The sequence below is a fragment of the Ovis canadensis genome, chromosome X (assembly GCF_042477335.2).
Source record: "Ovis canadensis isolate MfBH-ARS-UI-01 breed Bighorn chromosome X, ARS-UI_OviCan_v2, whole genome shotgun sequence".
In the NCBI taxonomy this organism is placed as follows: domain Eukaryota; kingdom Metazoa; phylum Chordata; class Mammalia; order Artiodactyla; family Bovidae; genus Ovis; species Ovis canadensis.
The window spans coordinates 115902613-115921904 of NC_091727.1; the positions used below are offsets into that span (position 1 = coordinate 115902613).

General features: G+C 40.4%; 1 protein-coding gene across 5 annotated transcripts in view; it reads left to right on the forward strand.

Moving 5' to 3' along the window:
* Positions 1 to 18047, forward strand: part of SLC25A14 (solute carrier family 25 member 14) — a 45608-nt gene extending 27561 nt beyond the window's left edge. For all 5 annotated transcript variants that reach the window (XM_070292102.1, XM_070292103.1, XM_070292104.1 and 2 more), the window contains 4 exons: positions 4219 to 4343; positions 5120 to 5255; positions 16575 to 16655; positions 17617 to 18047. In XM_070292102.1, coding sequence (XP_070148203.1) covers positions 4219 to 4343; positions 5120 to 5255; positions 16575 to 16655; positions 17617 to 17658 — 384 coding nt within the window. In that variant the 3' untranslated portion in view covers positions 17659 to 18047. The remainder of the gene's footprint in view (positions 1 to 4218; positions 4344 to 5119; positions 5256 to 16574; positions 16656 to 17616) is intronic.
* The last annotated feature ends 1245 nt before the right edge of the window (positions 18048 to 19292 follow it).

The window sequence follows — 19292 nt, forward strand, 5'->3', positions numbered from 1 at the left end:
GTATTCTTGCCTGGAGAATCCAATGGACAGAGGAGCCTAGCAGGCTACAGTCCAGGGGTCGCAAAGTGTCAGACATGACTGAGCAACTTAGCACATTCTTTTGACACAGACACGTATTATTTACATATTAAAATACAGGAATATTTTTTTCATTTCAACAGGGAAGTATGTTTGCGTTTTTCTTCAAACACAGGGCCCTTTTCGTCTGTATTTTATTTTCTTGCTTTGATTGTAATAACATGGGTACTGGAAACATTTCATTTTCACTGGAAGAATTTCCCTTTCTTCCTAACTCCATTGTGAGAAATAACAGCAGGAGTACAGTAAGAAAGTAACTGGCACTTAGGTCAGGGTTGGAGAGAGAGTAGAGTGGTGACCTGGAGAGCACTTGCCCTGTTCATTGCTGCCATGCACCGTGGGAGTCCATGGCGCTTTTAAGAGAGGCTGAAAATCTGCATTCCTGTGTGAAGTATCCATTCCTGTGGTAGTTTTTTTTTTTTTTTAATGTTGACAGCTAATTCAACCTTCTAGGAAATACTGTGTAGGCCACACAAAACATGTCTGTGACCAAAATTCACCCTGTGGAGCCATACTGTTCACCAAACTAGTCTTCTTGGGCTACCTTCTAACAGAGTTGAGCAGGTGGAAGGGTCAGAGAGGAAGGTACTGCTGGGCACACCAGCCAGACCAGCTGAATCAAGCATCCGATGATAGCACAGCTCCATCACATCCACATTATGAATTGCGTTTGGGAATTTAGAGAGGATTGAACTCTAATTTTAACAGGTTATCCCAGAAAGCAGTTATTCCTCCTGGTATATTATTTTCAGTTTTTTATCAAATTATTTTAAATTATATTTTTTTGGCCACATCACACAGCATGTGGGGATCTTGGCTCCCCAACCAGGGATCAAACTCATGCCCCCTAGATTGGAAGCATGGAGTCATAACCACTGGACCACCAGGGAAGTCCCTCAGTTTTTTAAATGATATTTAAACACAGTTATAAAAGTAAAATATTCCTTGTAAAAATGTTTACATAAATTTGTTATTTGTGTATATACCTCTCCTCCTAAAGTTAGAATGCTCAATCACTTCAGTCATGTCTGATGCTTTGCGACCCCATGGATTATAGCCCACCAGGCTCCTCTGTCCATGAGGTTTCTCAGCCAAGAATACTGGAATGGGTTGCCATTTGCTACTCCAGGGGATCTTCCTGACCCAGGAATCAAACCTGCATCTCCCATGTCTCCTACATTGGCAGGTGGATTCTTTACTCACTGAGCCACCTGGGAAACCCAGTTAGAATAATGCTATCTCTTCCCTTCTTTAGCATTATAAGCACTTTCTTGTGTTATTCTTATTCTTCAAAAACATGACTTTTTAATGCTCTAGCAACCCTGTGTTGTAATGTAAGCTGTGATAGGAATAGTGTGCTTGTGACTGAAAAGCTGGTAGTGTTACTGTAGGAGGACTTGTAAGGAAGTGCACTTTGCCTTGGCCTTCTCCCTGGCTGTGGCATACCTTTTGTGTGATCCTAGTGTATCCTTTCTGCACATCCTAAATTCTGTGAGTTAAACTTGAAAGCTCTCCTCTGCCTACTGACTTTTGCTTCATGCTTTTATTTTTTTAATTGTTTATTTATTTATTCTTGGCTCTGCTGGGTCTTTGTTGCTGTGCATGGACTTTCTCTAGTTGTGGCAAGTGGAAGCTACTCTTCGTTGCAGTGTGTGGGCTTTTCATTGTGGTGGGTTCTCCTGTTGTGGAGCATGGACTCTAGGGCAGGCTCAATAGTTGTTGCTCCAAGGCTTAGTTACTGCTGGCCATGTGGAATCCTCCCAGGCCAGGGATTGAACCCGTTTCCCCTGCATTGGCAGGTGGTTTCCCAACCACTGGACCACCAGGGAAGCCCAACATCTTTATTGAGATAATTCACATACCATAAAATTTGCCATCTTAAAGTATATATTTTAATGTTTTTTGGATATCCACAGACTTGTACAGCCATCACCACTGTCTAAGTTTAGAACATCTCATCACCAGAGAAAAAACCCTATACCCATTCATAGTCACTTCTCACAACCTCCAAACCTCCCAGACCTAGGCAACCACTAATCTGCTTTCTGTCTCTATAGATTTCCCAATTCTGGCATTTCATGTAAATGTAATTATACAACATATGGCATTTATGACTGGGTTCTTCAGTTTAGCATACTATTCTAAAAGTTTCATCTGTGTTTTAGCATTTATCAGTACTTCATTTCTGTTTATGGCTGAATAATAATTGTGTGTACATACCACATTTTGTTTATCCTTTCATCAATTAATAAGTATTTATTTGTACTTTTGGGCTATTATGAATAATGATGTTATGAACATTTATGTACAAGTTTTTGCATAAATACATGTTTAATTCTCCTGGATATATCTGGATGCGAAATTGGTCATATAGTAATTCTGTGTTTAACTTTTTTAGGAATTGCCAAAGTGTTTATCACAGTGGCTGCTCTATATGGTATTCCCACCAGCAGTATATAATCGTATATCTTCTTTGGGGAAATGTCTATTTAGATCTTTTGCATATTTTAAAAATTGGGTTGTTTGTCTTTTTATTGTTGAGTTGTAACAGTTCTTTATATATTTTGGCTACTAGGCCATATCAGTTCAGTTCAGTCGCTCAGTTGTGTCCGACTCTTTGCGACCCCATGAATCGCAGCATGCCAGGCCTCCCTGTCCATCACCATCTCCCGGAGTTCACTCAGACTCACGTCCATCGAGTCCGTGATGCCATCCAGCCATCTCATCCTGGGTCGTCCCCTTCTCCTCCTGCCCCCAATCCCTCCCAGCATCAGAGTCTTTTCCAATGAGTCAACTCTTCGCATGAGGGGGCCAAAGTACTGGAGTTTCAGCTTTAGCATTATTCCTTCCAAAAAAAATCCCAGGGTTGATCTCCTTCAGAATGGACTGGTTGGATCTCCTTGCAGTCCAAGGGACCCTCAAGAGTCTTCTCCAACAACACAGTTCAAACGCATCAATTCTTCGGCACTCAGCCTTCTTCACAGTCCAACTCTCACATCCATATATGACCACAGGAAAAACCATAGCCTTGACTAGACGGACCTATGTGGGCAAAGTAATGTCTCTGCTTTGGAATATACTATCTAGGTTGGTCATAACTTTTCTTCCAAGGAGTAAGCGTCTTTTAATTTCATGGCTGCAGTCACCTTCTGCAGTGATTTTGGAGCCCAAAAAAATAAAGTCTGACACTGTTTCTACTGTTTCCCCATCTATTTCCCATGAAATGATGGGACCAGATACCATGATCTTCGTTTTCTGAATGTTGAGCTTCAAGCCAACTTTTTCACCCTCCTCTTTCACTTTCATCAAGAGGCTTTTTAGATCCTCTTCACTTTCTGCCATAAGGGCAGTGTCATCTGCATATCTGAGGTTATTGATATTTCTCCCGGCAATCTTGATTCCAGCTTGTGTTTCTTCCAGTCCAGCGTTTCTCATGATGTACTCTGCATATAAATTAAATAAGCAGGGTGACAATATACAGCCTTGATGTACTCCTTTTCCTATTTGGAACCAGTCTGTTGTTCCATGTCCAGTTCTAACTGCTGCTTCCTGACCTGCATACAGATTTCTCAAGAGGCAGGTCAGGTGGTCTGGTAGTCCCATCTCTTTCAGAATTTTCCAGTTTATTGTGATCCACACAGTCAAAGGCTTTGGCATAGTCAATAAAGCAGAAATAGATGTTTTTCTGGAACTCTCTTGCTTTTTCCATGATCCATCGGATGTTGGCAATTTGATCTCTGGTTCCTCTGCCTTTTCTAAAATCAGCTTGAACATCAGGGAGTTCACGGTTCATGCTTTGTACTAGTCCAGATATACGACTTGCAAATATTTTCTACCATTGTGTGGGTTGTCATTTTACTAATCACAAGAATGTTTAATTATGATGAAGTCCATTTATCTATTTTTCTTTCATTGTTTGTGCTTTAGATGTCATATCAATGATTTTATTTTTAGTACAGTAAGTGAATTGGGAATTTATAAGTGTTTCAGTATATGCAGTTGATGTGAAATAGTGATCTTATGCTGCAGACTTGGATTTTTTTCTGCCATTTAAAAATTCCTGACCTATTTTGTTCACCCTTTGACTCAACTCACTACCAATGTATTTCCCCAGTGTCTCATGTCACTTATGTTTTGTAGGGTGTTGTCCCAACTGCTCAGCGGGCTGCCATCGTCGTGGGAGTAGAGCTACCAGTCTATGATATTACGAAGAAGCACTTGATATTGTCAGGGCTGATGGGAGACACAATCTTAACTCACTTTGTGTAAGTCTGATAGGTTGTGTTCATTCCATATTGTCAGTACTTCAAGCACAAAAAGCATCTTTCACTGAAGTCCTCATTTAGAGTTGATAATGAGTACATATGGCCTAAATACCTTTTTCTCTCTCATCACCAGAACTTCAAGCCTTCTGATAAATGTACAGAGATTCCAGATGCAATAGGCACTTTCGTACTTGGGAGCAGTGTCTAATTCCAGATGTCTGCAGTATTTGCATTTGTTCATATATAGACTCTATACCTAATAAACTCATCCATTATTTGCTTTGATTAATTTTGGGTCAGAAAGCAAATTTTCTCAGTGATAAGCAGAATAAAAGGGTGAAATTTTATAGGGCTTGTGAAGCAAGACCACAGTTTTGGACTGAAATGTTGCTCATTTTATCTTGCATTTTCTTCATCTTGAAACTTTTATGATATTTTAATACTCAAATTCCTTTTGCATATGATGTTGTGACTTGAAAATTTTACATAACTAACAGATGATGCATAATACTTCCTGCTTAGGAAACTTGCTAGACTTACAAGCTCTTTTAAAAAAAAAAGGCTATCTGAATTTTGGATTGAAAAGTGAAGGGGACAGCTTTTGACTAATGTCTCTTTAGTAAATATTTCCTTTCTCTTTAGATTGTAATAAAAGAGCAAGTGCCAGGTTTTATGTGATGTCTGACTCATTGTACATTTATGTTTGACCTAATTTCTGTTTACGTGGGCAGAGGTGGAAATGGATCAGTCTGTCTTCTTACAGTTTTTATCTTTAGTTCCAGCTTTACATGTGGCTTGGCTGGAGCTCTGGCTTCCAATCCAGTTGATGTGGTACGAACTCGCATGATGAACCAGAGGGCAATTGTGGGACACGTGGACCTCTATAAGGGCACTTTGGATGGCATTTTAAAGGTACGCACATAGTAAACTTGGATTGTATTTTTGACTTTCTTTGATGTCTCAGACTTGCAGTCCTTATTCTTAGTTGCTGCTCTGAAGATGGAAGAATCATTATATCTATTTTTAGTAGCCTCTCAGAGTAATTCCCAGGTAGGAAAACTCTCCTTGGTAATCTGCTGATGCTTAGTGGTCCTTGATATTATTATTCCAGTTTGAATGCTTAAGACTGCAGGATACCTTATCAATAGCACCATGTAGAATTACTGATGAAAAGGACCTGACATATTCCACATTTGCCCACTTCAGACAAGGCAGAGATGCTGTAATAGAAAATCTGACACTCGATTCTAGTTCAGTATTGTACTATTGTTCCCAGTTTGGCTTTGAAAGTTTTTGCTGTGTTATATTTGTAGGAGGGTGAGAACCATACAGGTATTATGCATTATATAACCACTAGTAATAATACTTCTAAAAAGGCAAATTTGGAGCTAAAATATGATACTATCATATGGTTTCTCTGTTGTTATCAGTTTAGTTAACTATTATCTATCAGATACCATTTTATTTTATTAATATTTTATTTTTTAATTAATTAGTTATTGGTTGTGCTGGGACTCCATCCTCCTGGATCAGGGATCAGACCCATGTCCCCTGTATTGGCAGGTAGATTCTTATTCACTACCACCAGGGAAATCCCCTCAGACCATTTTAGTAGAAACAGAGAAATTACAGTGTACTGCAGGTATACAAACAGATAATCAACACATCTTGTTAAGTGATAAACTCAGGGCTCTATGGGAGGAAATTTTAGTCCAGTTTGGAAATTTGGGATAGGTTTCCTATAGATGGAAGAATACTGAATATAATAACTCACATCTGTTGAATGCTTTACTATATATCAGAGATTGTTCTAACGAGTCTTACATGTATTCATTCATTTAATCTTCACAATTACAGCACAATGAAGCACTCAGAGGTTAACTAACCTGCCCAAGGTTTCACAGCTAGTAGGTGGAGGCTGGGATTTCAACTCAGACCATTGGTTTCAAACCAACATTTTTAACTACACTGTGGTGCCTTCCCTATGTTGGTGGCTGAGGGTTAGTTAAGTTATAAAGGATATTAAATGCTATGTTGAGATGCTTGGGCTTATTTTTTTAGTTGATGAGGAGCTGTTGAAAGATTTAATCAGGTCAGATTTATGTTTTAAATAGATCATACTGGCTTTGTGGAGAGTGGATATAAGACAGTGGTTCTCAATCTTAAGTGCACATTGGAATCACCTGGGGAATGTTCTCAGCTTCTGTGCTCACCTTAGACCACTGAAATCAGAATAGATGTCTCCACCCTCTGGGGTCTAATGCCTGATAATCTTAAATGGAGCTGATGTAATAGTAATGGAAATAAAGTGCACAACAAATGTAATACACTTGAATTACCTCAAAACCGTCTTGCTCTCCCAGTCCATGGGAAAATTGTCTTCTACAAAACTGATCTCTGGTGCCAAAGAGGATGGTGACCACTGCTCAGAATGTCTGGAGTAGGAGCCAGGTTGTCAGGATTTTCAAGACTCCTCAGGTGATTGCAATGTTCACCCAAGGTTGAAAACCATAAAACCAAGGGAATAAGCCTGAAAACTTTAACGTGTATCTGTACCACCTGGAGGGCTTGTTAAAATGCAGATGGCTAGGCCCCATCACCAGACTGTGATTCAGTAAGTTTGGAGTAGGACCTGAGAATTTGCATTTCTAACCAGTTCCCAGGCAATACTGATGCTGCTAGTTTGGGACCACACTTAGAGAACTGCTGACCTAGGGATAGGGAAACTTGGTGGAAGGCTCTTAGAGTGGCCTGAGCAAGAGGTTATGAGAGGCTGAACTTGGCATGAATAGTAGGGATAAAGCTGAGAATAATTTAATTGATAAAGTCAACAGGATTTGGTTGATCTGGTGTGGAGAGGTGGGAGAGAGAGAAGGTATCAGAGATAACTTCCCAGTTTTTGGTTTTGGTGACCATGTGGTGACTTTTATTGACAGAGACATTACAGGAAAAGGAACAGGTTTTGTGGGAGACATCACAGTTCTGAGATACTTAGTTTGAAGTGCGGGAGGAATACCCAGTGAGTATATTTGGATATCCTAGTCTTAACTTGGAGGTTCAGGGGTGGAGGTCAGAACTTGAGGAAACAGTAGTATACAGGGGTTACATAACTGTGGAGGGGAGGCCATGGAGAGCAGGAAGAAGCGTTCATAAGTTTGTTGCTTTCATCACACACTGGAGTATTGTAAAGCTCCTGCCATTACTAGAGATTCACAGAAGCAATGATTCTCATACTCTGAAGAGTAGAATTTTGCGAAAGCCCTCCTTTCTATTTCTAACATGCTCACTCTTCCACTTGACAATCACTGGTATAGAGAGAGAAGAGTAGGGCCAAAGAAAGAACTCCCAATTTTTAAGGGCTTGACAGATGAGAAACTCAGGAAAGACACCAAAGATAACAGTTCAAAGATATGAAGGAACTTACAAGAGATACTATTGTCATAGAAGCCAAAGGAGAAATGAGTTTCAAGAATGGATGAGAAGTTATTTAATACTAAATAACTGGGATAGAGAGATCCAGTATAAGGGCTGCAAAGTCTGTTGGATTTAATGTTTTGTAGAGGAGGTTTGCTGGATTGGTATTTGCAAAAGCCAGATTGCTGTCCACTGGAGAGTGTGTTTAATCCTTCATTCATTTTTGCAAAGTTGTTCAAGTGTCTTTTGTGCTAGGTACTGTTCTAGGTTGGTGAACAAAAAAGTCCCAGCCTTTGTGACATTTTAATTCTAATAGGAAGAGACAGATAAACACATAAGAAGTGAGGATAAGTAGACAAGTGTAAAATACTCTTTCAAGAAGGTTGGCCAAGAGGAGATAGAGGTTACAGTAATATAGTAATAGTTAGCATTTATTGAATGCTTATTATGTACTACACACTAGAGTATATCCTTTAACTATTAGCAACCATGTAGAGTAGATAATATCTTTGCCATTTTATAAATGAGAGAACTTAGGTTCAGAGTAGCTAAGTATTTACCGAAGATTATATACCTAGTCGGAGAAGGCGATGACACCCCACTCCAGTACTCTTGCCTGGAAAATCCCATGGACAGAGGAGCCTGGTGGGCTGCAGTCCATGGGGTCACGAAGAGTAGGACACGACTGAGCGACTTCACTTTCACTTTTCACTTTCATGCATTGGAGAGGGAAATGGCAACCCACTCCAGTGTTCTTGCCTGGAGAATCCCAGGGATGGGGGAGCCTGTTGGGCTGCCGTCTGTGGGGTCGCACAGAGTTGGACATAACTGAAGCGACTTAGCAGCAGCAGCATATACCTAGTAAGTAGCAGATCTGGGATTTAAATCAGAGTTCATCTGGTTCCAAAGTTTATATTCGTAACTACTATGCCATATGGTATCGTCAAACATATTTTTGTGTTGACAGTAACCTTTATGTACTTATATTTACCAGCCATTCATTTATTTGCTAGTAAAACAACTTTGCTCTATATTGTCATCATCCTTTATTATTTTATCTGTAAGAGTACACTTGGGTGAATGGAATGATGCATTCCTCTTTGATTTAGAAATGAGCAGCTGTACCTCTCATCCTCTTAACCTCTATCTGCAAACACTTGAATTGCTTCTCATTGACACAAAGCTCATATTATTAGATCCCTCTTTACTTCTTACAGTCTTATCTTTGCTACCTTTATTCTATATTCCAGACAGACTGAACGGGTTCTAGTACTAGACTTTGTTTCATTGCCAAGTTTTCACCCATGCCATGTACTTTGTTAGATGGCTAGCTCCTACTCATTCTTCAGATTGCATTGTTTTTTAATATTTTTTAGCATGTGTGAGAATTCTCTTCTTTTTATTTTTTTAAAAACATTTTTGAGCAGTTTTTTTTGGCTGTGCCACATGGCATGTGGGATCTTTTCTCTCTTTGCTTTGTTTTTTTTAAAAATTTATTTATTTTTAATTGAAGGATAATACTGTAAAGAAATTATTTTTAAATTTTTAATTGGAGGATAATTGCTTTACAATGTTGTGTTGGTTTCCACCATAAGATTGCATCATTTTCATAAGTGCCTTCCCTGACCATTAAACTATATATGTGTTTAGTTATATGTTCTTGTTCTCTCATAGCATTTATTATATTTTGAAAAACATCTTTTTGAGGATCAACTCACTAATTCATAAAATTCATCATTTGTGTGGTTTTTGGTATGTTCCGAGCTATGTGCAACCATCAACCCCACCGTCAATTTTAGAACATTTTCATGACCTCAAAGAGAAATCCTGTGCCTTTTAGCTATTATCCCACTATCCTCCCAGCCCTAAGCAACCACTAATGTACTTTTATTTCTGTAGATTTGCCTATTGTTGGGTATCTTATATAAATGGAATCATACAATATGTGAGGTTTTTGACCAGCTCCTTTCACTTAACATGTTTCAAGGTTCATCCATGCTGTAGTATGTATCAGTCCAGGCAGAGCTCTGGAAGAGATGTGCTTCCAGACCACCACAATAAAGCCACACTGCAATAAAGTGAGCCACATGAACTTTTTGGTTTCCCAGCACATGTACAAATTATTTTTACATCACATAATAGTCTATGAAATGTGCAATAGTATTGCCGAATAAAACAATGTACATACCTCAAAATGTTAACCATCATCTGAGCCTTCAGCGAGTCATAATCTCTTTACAATAGTAACATCAAAGGTCACGGATCACAGATCACCATAACAAAAGTAATATAATGAAAAAGTTTGAAATATGATGAGAATAGCCAAAAGTGACAGAGAGATACAAAATAGGCAACTGCTGTTGGAAAAATGGTGCTCATAGATTTACTCAACTCAGGGTTGCCACATACTTTCAGTTTGTGAAAAATCCATTATCTGCAAAGTGTAGTAAAGTGCAATAAAATGAGGTATGTCTGTACTTTGTTCCTTTATTCTGTTGTATGGCTGTATCACATTTATTGACATTTGTTACATTTTATTGTACAATTGACCCTTGAGCAACTCAAGTTTGACCTGCACAGGTCCACTTATATGCAGATTTTTTTCAGTAGTAACTACTACAGTACTACATGACCTGTGGTTGGTTGAATTTGCGGTTGCGGAGGGCTGACAAAAAGTTATACCAGGAGTTTTGACTGCACAGAGGGTTGGTGTCCCTGACAACTGTGTTGTTCTAGAGTCAATTGTAGTTGCTTTTAATGTCTGTCTGCCCAGTAGACGTAAGTTCCATGAAGGCAGGGACATATCTTATTTATCTCTCTATCCACAGCAAATTACGTATTGAATGAATGTATAACTTCATAAAGTAGCCTCTTGTCTCTGTGTATCTACAGAAGTTCTTGTTTGTTTTTACTCAACTGCCTCAAGCCAAAGAGTGGTGCATCCCAGTTCTAATGTTTGGAAGTTGGTCCCTGTTTTGGAACTCAGCAAGGAATCATTAGGCTCGTGAGATTATTAGCGACTGTGTGTGTGTAAAAGTTTGTGTGTTCATTTACTCAACAAATATTTATTCAGATATTTAGTGGAGACTTTACTATGCCAGAGAGTGTTTGGTAGTGGAGTAGAATGGTGAAGAAGACCAACATGGTCCCTGCTCTCTGGCTTTCCTGGAGATTACATTCTAGTTGAGGGAGACAGAGAATAAACACACAGATAATAAACAGTGTAATTTCATAAAGAAGTAAATGCTGTGAAAAAACTAACACAGTGTAATGAAATAGTGACTCTGTGATGGTGGTGGGGAACTACTTCAGCTAGGATGGTGAGGGAAAGGGTGTGAGGGGGTGATATTTATTTGAGCAGGGGTCTGAATGATGAGAAGAGGGTGGTCACGAGAAAATCTGAGAGAAGAGCATTTCAGAAAGAGGGAATGGGTACAAGGGCTCTGAGTTTGGAATGAGCTGGACACTTTCACGAGTTAAAAACAAGGCTGGTGTGACTGTGTGTGATGAATGAAGGGAAAAGTGGTAGAAAATGAAACTGGAGAGAGGCAGGGCTAAATCATGTAGGATCATGCAGGTCACTGAAGAAAACTTACAATTAGAATCAAATCCACTGGGATGTCATTGGACAGCTTTAAGCAGGAAAGTGACACTACTGATTTATAATTTTAAAAGATGGCTTGGCTTCCTAGGTGGAGATCATAGACCAGTTAGGAGGCTTGTTGTGGTATTCCAAGTGACAGGTGATGAGACTGGCTTGACTCTCTAAGGTCCCTTGTCTTAGCAGTCTACTACTGTGGACAGGAATCCCTCAGAAGAAATGGAGTAGCCATCGTGGTCAACAAAAGAGTCTGAAATACAGTACTTGGATGCAATCTCAAAAATGACAGAATGATCTCTGTTCATCTCCAAGGCAAACCATTCAGTATCACAGTTATCCAAGTCTATGCCCCAACCAGTAACGCTGAAGAAGCTGAAGTTGAATGGTTCTATGAAGACCTACAAGACCTTTTAGAACTAACACCCAAAAGATGTCCTTTTCATAATAGGGGGCTGGAATGCAAAAGTAGGAAGTCAAGAAACACCTGGAGTAACAGGCAAATTTGGCCTTGGAATGCGGAATGAAGCAGGGCAAAGGCTAATAGAGTTTTGCCAAGAAAATGCACTGGTCATAGCAAACACCCTCTTCCGACAACACAAGAGAAGACTCTACACATGGACATCACCAGATGGTCAATACCAAAATCAGATTGATTATATTCCTTGCAGCCAAAGATGGAGAAGCTCTATGCAGTCAACAAAAACAAGACCAGGAGCTGACTGTGGCTCAGATCATGAACTCCTTATTGCCAAATTCAGACTTAAATTGAAGAAAGTAGGGAAAACCGCTAGACCATTCAGGTATGACCTAAATCAAATCCCTTATGATTATATAGTGGAAGTGAGAAATAGATTTAAGGGCCTAGATCTGATAGACAGAGTGCCTGATGAACTATGGACTGAGGTTCATGACATTATACAGGAGACAGGGATCAAGACCATCTCCGTGGAAAAGAAATGCAAAAAAGCAAAATGGCTGTCTGGGGAGGCCTTACAAATAGCTGTGGAAAGAAGAGAGGTGAAAACAAAGGAGAGGAGGAAAGATATAAGCATCTGAATGCAGAGTTCCAGAGGATAGCAAGAAGAGGTAAGAAAGCCTTCTTAAGTGATCAGTGCAAAGAAATAGAGGAAAAGAACAGAATGGAAAAGACTAGAGATCTCTTTAAGAAAATTAGAGATACCAAAGGAACATTTCATGCAAAGATGTGCTCAATAAAGGACAGAAATGGTCTGGACCTAACAGAAGCAGAAGACATTAAGAAGAGGTGGCAAGAATACATGGAAGAACTGTACAAAAAAGATCTTCACGACCCAGATAATCACGATGGTGTGATCACTCATCTAGAGCCAGACATCCTGGAATGTGAAGTCAAGTGGGCCTTGGAAAGCATCGCTACGAAAAAAGCTAGTGGAGGTGATGGAATTCCAGTGGAGCTATTTCAAATCCTGAAAGATGATGCTGTGAAAGCGCTACACTCAATATGCCAGCAAATTTGGAAAACTCAGCAGTGGCCACAGGACTGGAAAAGGTCAGTTTTCATTCTAATTCCAAAGAAAGGCAATGCCAAAGAATGCTCAAACTACCACACAATTGCACTCATCTCACATGCTAGTAAAGTAATGCTCAAAATTCTCCAAGCCAGGCTTCAGCAATATGTGAACTGTGAACTTCCTGATGTTCAAGCTGGTTTTAGAAAAGGCAGAGGAACCAGAGATCAAATTGCCAACATCTGCTGGATCATGGAAAAAGCAAGAGAGTTCCAGAAAAACATCTGTTTCTGCTTTATTGACTATGCCAAAGCCTTTGATTGTGTGGATCACAATAAACTGTGGAAAATTCTGAGAGAGATGGGAATACCAGACCACCTGACCTGCCTCTTGAGAAATCTGTATGCAGGTCAGGAAGCAGCAGTTAGCACTGGACATGGAACAACAGACTGGTTCCAAATAGGAAAAGGAGTACATCAAAGCTGTATATAGTCACCCTGCTTCTTTAACTTCTATGCAGAGTACATCATGAGAAACGCTGGACTGGAAAAAACACAAGTTGGAATCAAGATTGCCGGGAGAAATATCAATAACCTCAGATATGCAGATGACACCACCCTTATGGCAGAAAGTGAAGAGGAGCTAAAAAGCCTCTTGATGAAAGTGAAAGTGGAGAGTGAAAAAGTTGGCTTAAAGCTCAACATTCAGAAAACGAAGATCATGGCATCCAGTCCAATCACTTCATGGCAAATAGATGGGGAAACAGTAGAAACAGTGTTAGACTTTATTATTGGGGAGCTCCAAAATCACTGCAGATGGTGACTGCAGCCATGAAATTAAAAGACACTTACTCCTTGGAAGAAAAGTTCTGACCAACCTAGATAGTATATGCAAAAGCAGAGACATTACTTTGCCGGCTAAGGTCCGTCTAGTCAAGGCTATGGTTTTTCCTCTGGTCATGTATGGATGTGAGAGTTGGACTGTGAAGAAGGCTGAGCACCGAAGAATTGATGCGTTTGAACTGTGGTGTTGGAGAAGACTCTTGAGAGTCCCTCGGACTGCAAGGAGATCCAACCAGTCCATTCTGAAGGAGATCACCCCTGGGATTTCTTAGGAGGGAATGATGTTAAAGCTGAAGCTCCAGTACTTTGGCCCCCTCGTGCGAAGAGTTGACTCATTGGAAAAGACTCTGATGCTGGGAGGGATTGGGGGCAGGAGGAGAAGGGGACAACAGAGGATGAGATGGCTGGATGGCATCACTGATTTGATGGACGTGAGTTTGAGTGGACTCTGGGAGTTGGTGTTGGACAGGGAGGCCTGGCATGCTGCGATTCACGGGGTCGCGAAGAGTTGGACACGACTGAGCGAGTGAACTGAACTGAACTGATTCTAGATTATCTGCATCCAGGATTTATTTTGGTTGATTTTCACAATTTTCCAACATCAATTTCAGTCTGAGACCTTTAGCATTTGCTGATGATCAATTGGGACAAGCATATTACGACTATGTTTTCATAAATAGTGCCCTTATGTTACTATTTGCTTCAAAAATGATTAGTAAGGATAATCATATCAAGTCTTCTTAATCTATAGTATAGGATAAGGGATATTTAGAAGTCTGGATTTTCATATTGTTGTTTTATCCAAATATATTCATTTTTTAGTATAGTGGTGGGTTTTACTTTATCAGTAAGAGGGCAAAATTACATTTTTCAATGTAGAAATGATATCTTAAACACAGGAGTTACTTAATATTTATCCATTAAACAGGAACTGTTTCTGTTGACTGAATTTGACACATATCATCAACTTATGACCTTTGGTATACATTATTTATCATTTAATTCTAATAACCACTCAGTTGGTATATGTAGGACCTCCATCGTATAAAACAGAAAACTTAAATTCAAAACATTTCATGTTGTCCCTCACCTAATCCTCCAGCCATTCCTATAAAGTCAGCCATTACATATGCAGAATTTGTAATGATGAAACAAACTCAGAAAGGATAGTGACTTGCCCAATTACCTATTCCCCTACCCTGCTTTAGTTTTCGTATTAGTACTTATCCCACTCCACTACTCTTGCCTGGAAAATCCCATGGACGGAGGAGCCTGGTGGGCTGCAGTCCATGGGGTCACGAAGTCAGACATGACTGAGCGACTTCACTTTCACTTTTCGCTTTCATGCATTGGAAAAGGAAATGGCAGTCCACTCCAGTGTTCTTGCCTGGAGAATCCCAGGGGCGGGGGAGCCTGGTGGGCTGCCGTCTATGGGGTCGCACAGAGTCGGACACGACTGAAGTGACTTAGCAGTAACAGCAATATAATATTATTAATTTGTATATTTGTTCATCAGTTCCACTAGAGTATACATTCTATGGGACTTCCCTGGTGGCTCAGTGGTAAAGAATCTGCCTGCAGTGAAGGAGACACAGGATACGCTGGTTCAGTCCCTAGGTCGGAAAGATTCCCTGGAGGAGGGCATGGCAACCCACTCCAATATTCTTGCCTGGAGAATCCCATGGACAGAGGAGCCTGGTGGGCTATAGTCCATAGGGTCATAAGGAGTTGAACATGACTGAAGCTACTGAGCACACACATGCACGTGTGCATTCTATGAGGGCAGAGAATGTATAAGTTATCTGCTGCTGCTGCTGCTAAGTCGCTTCAGTCGTGTGTGACTCTGTGCGACCCCATAGACGGCAGCCCGCCAGGCTCCCCTATCCCTGGGATTCTCCAGGCAAGAATACTGGAGTGGGTTGCTATTTCCTTCTCCATTGCATAAAAGTGAAAGTGAAGCTGCTCAGTCGTGTCCAACTCCTAGCGACCCCATGGACTGCAGCCTACCAGGTTCCTCTGTCCATGGGATTTTCCAGGCAAGAGCACTGGAGTGGGTTGCCATTGCCTTCTCCGTATAAGTTATCTATGGCTGTGTAATAAATGACTCCAAAGCTCAGTGCCTTAATACATCATACATTTATTATCCCACAATTTCTGTGGATTTGGAATTAAGAAGCAGCTTAGCTGAATGATTTCAGCTGTAGGCTCTCTCATGAGGTAATTGTCCAGATGTCAGCTAGGGCTATAATCATCTGAAGGCTTGACTGGTGCTGGGCCATCTACTTCAAAGATCACTCATGTTATTGTCAGCAGGAAGGCTCTGTTCCTCTCTGGCTGTTGGCCAGAGGCCTTAGTTTCCCCTCACGTGGGCTTCTCTTCATGATATGGCAGCTGGCCTCCTCCAGAGCAAATGATCCAAGAGAGAACAAGGCAAAACCTTCTTAAATGCAAAGTATCTTTTATAGCATAGCATAGCATAGCATTGTTAACTACTGCCGTATACTATTGGTGACACAGACCAATCCTGATATATTGTGGGAGGGACTACACAAGGGTATGAATAACTAGAGATGATTATCATCGGGGGCCATCTTGGAGGCTGGCTACCACAGCTACTTTCTCTCTTGTTTACGATTATTACTGTTATCCCAACACTGAGAAGAGTATCTTGCATATTGTAGGTGCTTAGTAAATATTTGTTGAATGAGTGGGTGGATGAATTTAGAATACCATACTAATTAAAAATGTATGTCTATAGCAAAAAGGACCATTCATGGATCCTAAGTTGTTGGGGAGGGGCGTGGAAGATGAGTACTATAATAACAGTAATTGTCAGATGTAAAGTGCAAGGAGGATTCACTCTTATTTTTTTGTATCTTTCCCTCAGATGTGGAAACACGAGGGCTTTTTTGCACTCTATAAAGGATTTTGGCCAAACTGGCTTCGACTTGGACCCTGGAACATCATTGTATCCTTTTAGAACATGAGAATGAAAGCATATGGTTCAAGCTCCCAGGTAATTCGAGGCTATGGGAAGGAAAATTTTGATTATTGGAGCCTTTTAGGCAAATGAGAATCTATTCTAGTGATGACCATTGCAGATGGAACTAAGTACAGAAATGGCTTTCAGTTGGAGTCTAATACAAACTAAAGGGATTAGAAAAGAAATGTCAAAGTTTTTTTTTTCCTCTTTTAAACAAACAACAACAAGCACAGCCAAATCTGGAAGGGGCTAGGAAGGTTTTGAAAGCCCTGCCACAAGGTATCCTCAGGAAGGCCTATGTAGTCCACATTTCCTACCCCCAAGTATAGGACCAGAGTAGCTGGGGAAATAATAAGACAGAAAACACTCATACAACAAAGGAATCCAGAGCCAAGGGGGACTCTTTCCTCCTGGGTAACTTTCCTTCCTTTAGCTGTGTTTGAGTGCCTCCTGTGTGCAGAGCCATGAGTTGGATGGTGTGTGTGGTGGTGTTTGTATTGTGGTGAGCACTGCAGGGTTGAAAAGTCATTCCCTGCCCTTGTGGAGTCTATAGGTTGAGGGAGATGGTGTCTCCGTTCCTCTTCCTGATCATCTAATGTCTGTAACAGTTACTCTAACACTGAATTTTATGTTGTTGATGTTCTTGGATGTGCGCGCGTGTGTGTGTGTGTGTGTGTGTGTGTGTGGCCTATTTGCCCCTAAAGAATAGAAGTATGTTAGACTTTTAATATGCTTATATTGCTAAATGCCAACAATCAAAATGGGTGCATGATGGGCACTCAACACATGCTTGATTTGCCAGATGTAGTTTTTAAAAAGACTTTTAAGCAAGTACAACTTAGAATAGTAGAGCCTAAGTATCCCAATAAGAGAATACAGTGTACAATTTATAACCAGGTTTGACTTTCAGTATCATTCCAGTGATCTTCCATGACTCACTCTTCAGTTTTTTATTACATACGAGCAGCTCAAGAGGCTTCAAATCTAAGGATGTGAGCCAAACCCTGCCAACCTTTCTACTCTCTTTCCTCTTTTTTCTGTGTTCTAATGCATTTTGATCAAGTTGTAAGTGTTTACTGAACCATTGGTCTCCCAAGGCCCTTCTGGTGGAAGAATGATAGGATGGTTCAAAATTGCTCATGTGTTTGTGTTGCCATGTGAACTGTTCCCTGAGAGGAAGTATTAACATTGAGACTCTGGCCCCAGATTGGTATCTTCTGTGAAGATGGATACTGATGGATGATACTCAAAATGGCCTTCTCTTCAAAAGTAGTTTGTTAGCCCCAGACTTGGGCTAGAGCAAAAGGCATAGGCCAGGGCAGTTACTGCTATGTATGTTACAGACCTCAGTTCTCATTAAAGTATTTATTGAAAGAATCACTTTGGCTTTGTCTTCATTTACTGTTCTCTCATCTGCCCACTCTTTAAGTTATATTCTCCGGAAATTGATAAAGATAAGGTGACTATGAAATTGAGTCTGGACTCTTAAAGCACATTTATGGGAACAGACTAAGTGCGTTGTGCTTTCCCACTGCCATTCATTCTCGTAATGCCACTCGCTTGTAAACATCAGACAAGTGGTTCTAACCTAAAGAGTGAATAAGCAAACAAGGGGCTCATTTGGACAGTTTCCACAGATAAAATGCTGAAAGAGGCTTAAAATAGAACCCTGTGTCCAAGGTTCTAATTGCCTTACAGGCAAAAATTTCTGGCTACTTTCTTATACTAGAATAGTATCTACCACATTGTAGGCACTCAAATACTTGTGAAAGGAATAGTTTAGTTCTTCATCTTTATCCATCCATTTGTTTGTTCAGCAAACATTTATTGTATGTTTAGTATGTCCTAGATGCTGGGGGTTTAAAAATATATTAAGACATAATCACTGTTTTAGAGGTCACATCCAAGGAGAAACAGACATGTAAATAGATTCTAAGTACAATAGGTACTAAGTACTGTCTGACGAATGAACTAAGTGCTGTAGAAGCACAGAGGAGGGAACAGTCCATTGCCTAGGGGCCGGGCTAAAGGCTTCACAGTAGAGGTACCATTTGTGCTAAAAAGCGGATGTTACTATGTAGATTAAGGCAGGGAAGGACATTCCAGGCAGGGGAATTGTGGGGGGGGGTGGCGGGGGGATGTTCAGCATGGCTAAAATACAGGGTTTTGGTTTTCAAATACCATGTGAGGCAGAATCACCTGAAGATCTTGCAAAAAATGTAGATTCTTGTGTCCTATCACCTGAGATTCTAACCTTATTTGGGGAAGAGGTATTTGCTTTTGTCACAGGCATTCGATGGTGGGGGATCCTTAGATTACACTTTGAGAAGCACTTGTAAAGAAATATGGGCTAGAATGAAAGGAAATTATAGTGTGGCCAAAAGGGTCAAATTATGAAGGCTCTCTATATATCCCTAAGAAAGAGTTTGGCTTTTATCTTGGAGGAGGCAGGCAAAGGAAGCTGAAAATAGGGGATAATATAACCAGCTTCTGATTTTTAGGATGATAACCCTGGTGTGGAGGGTAGCCTGGAAGGAAGCAACCCAAACCAGGTTAGAATCCACTGAGATCTACTCCCCTTTATGTACAAGGTCCAGAAAAGCTAAGAAAATGTGTCCTAAG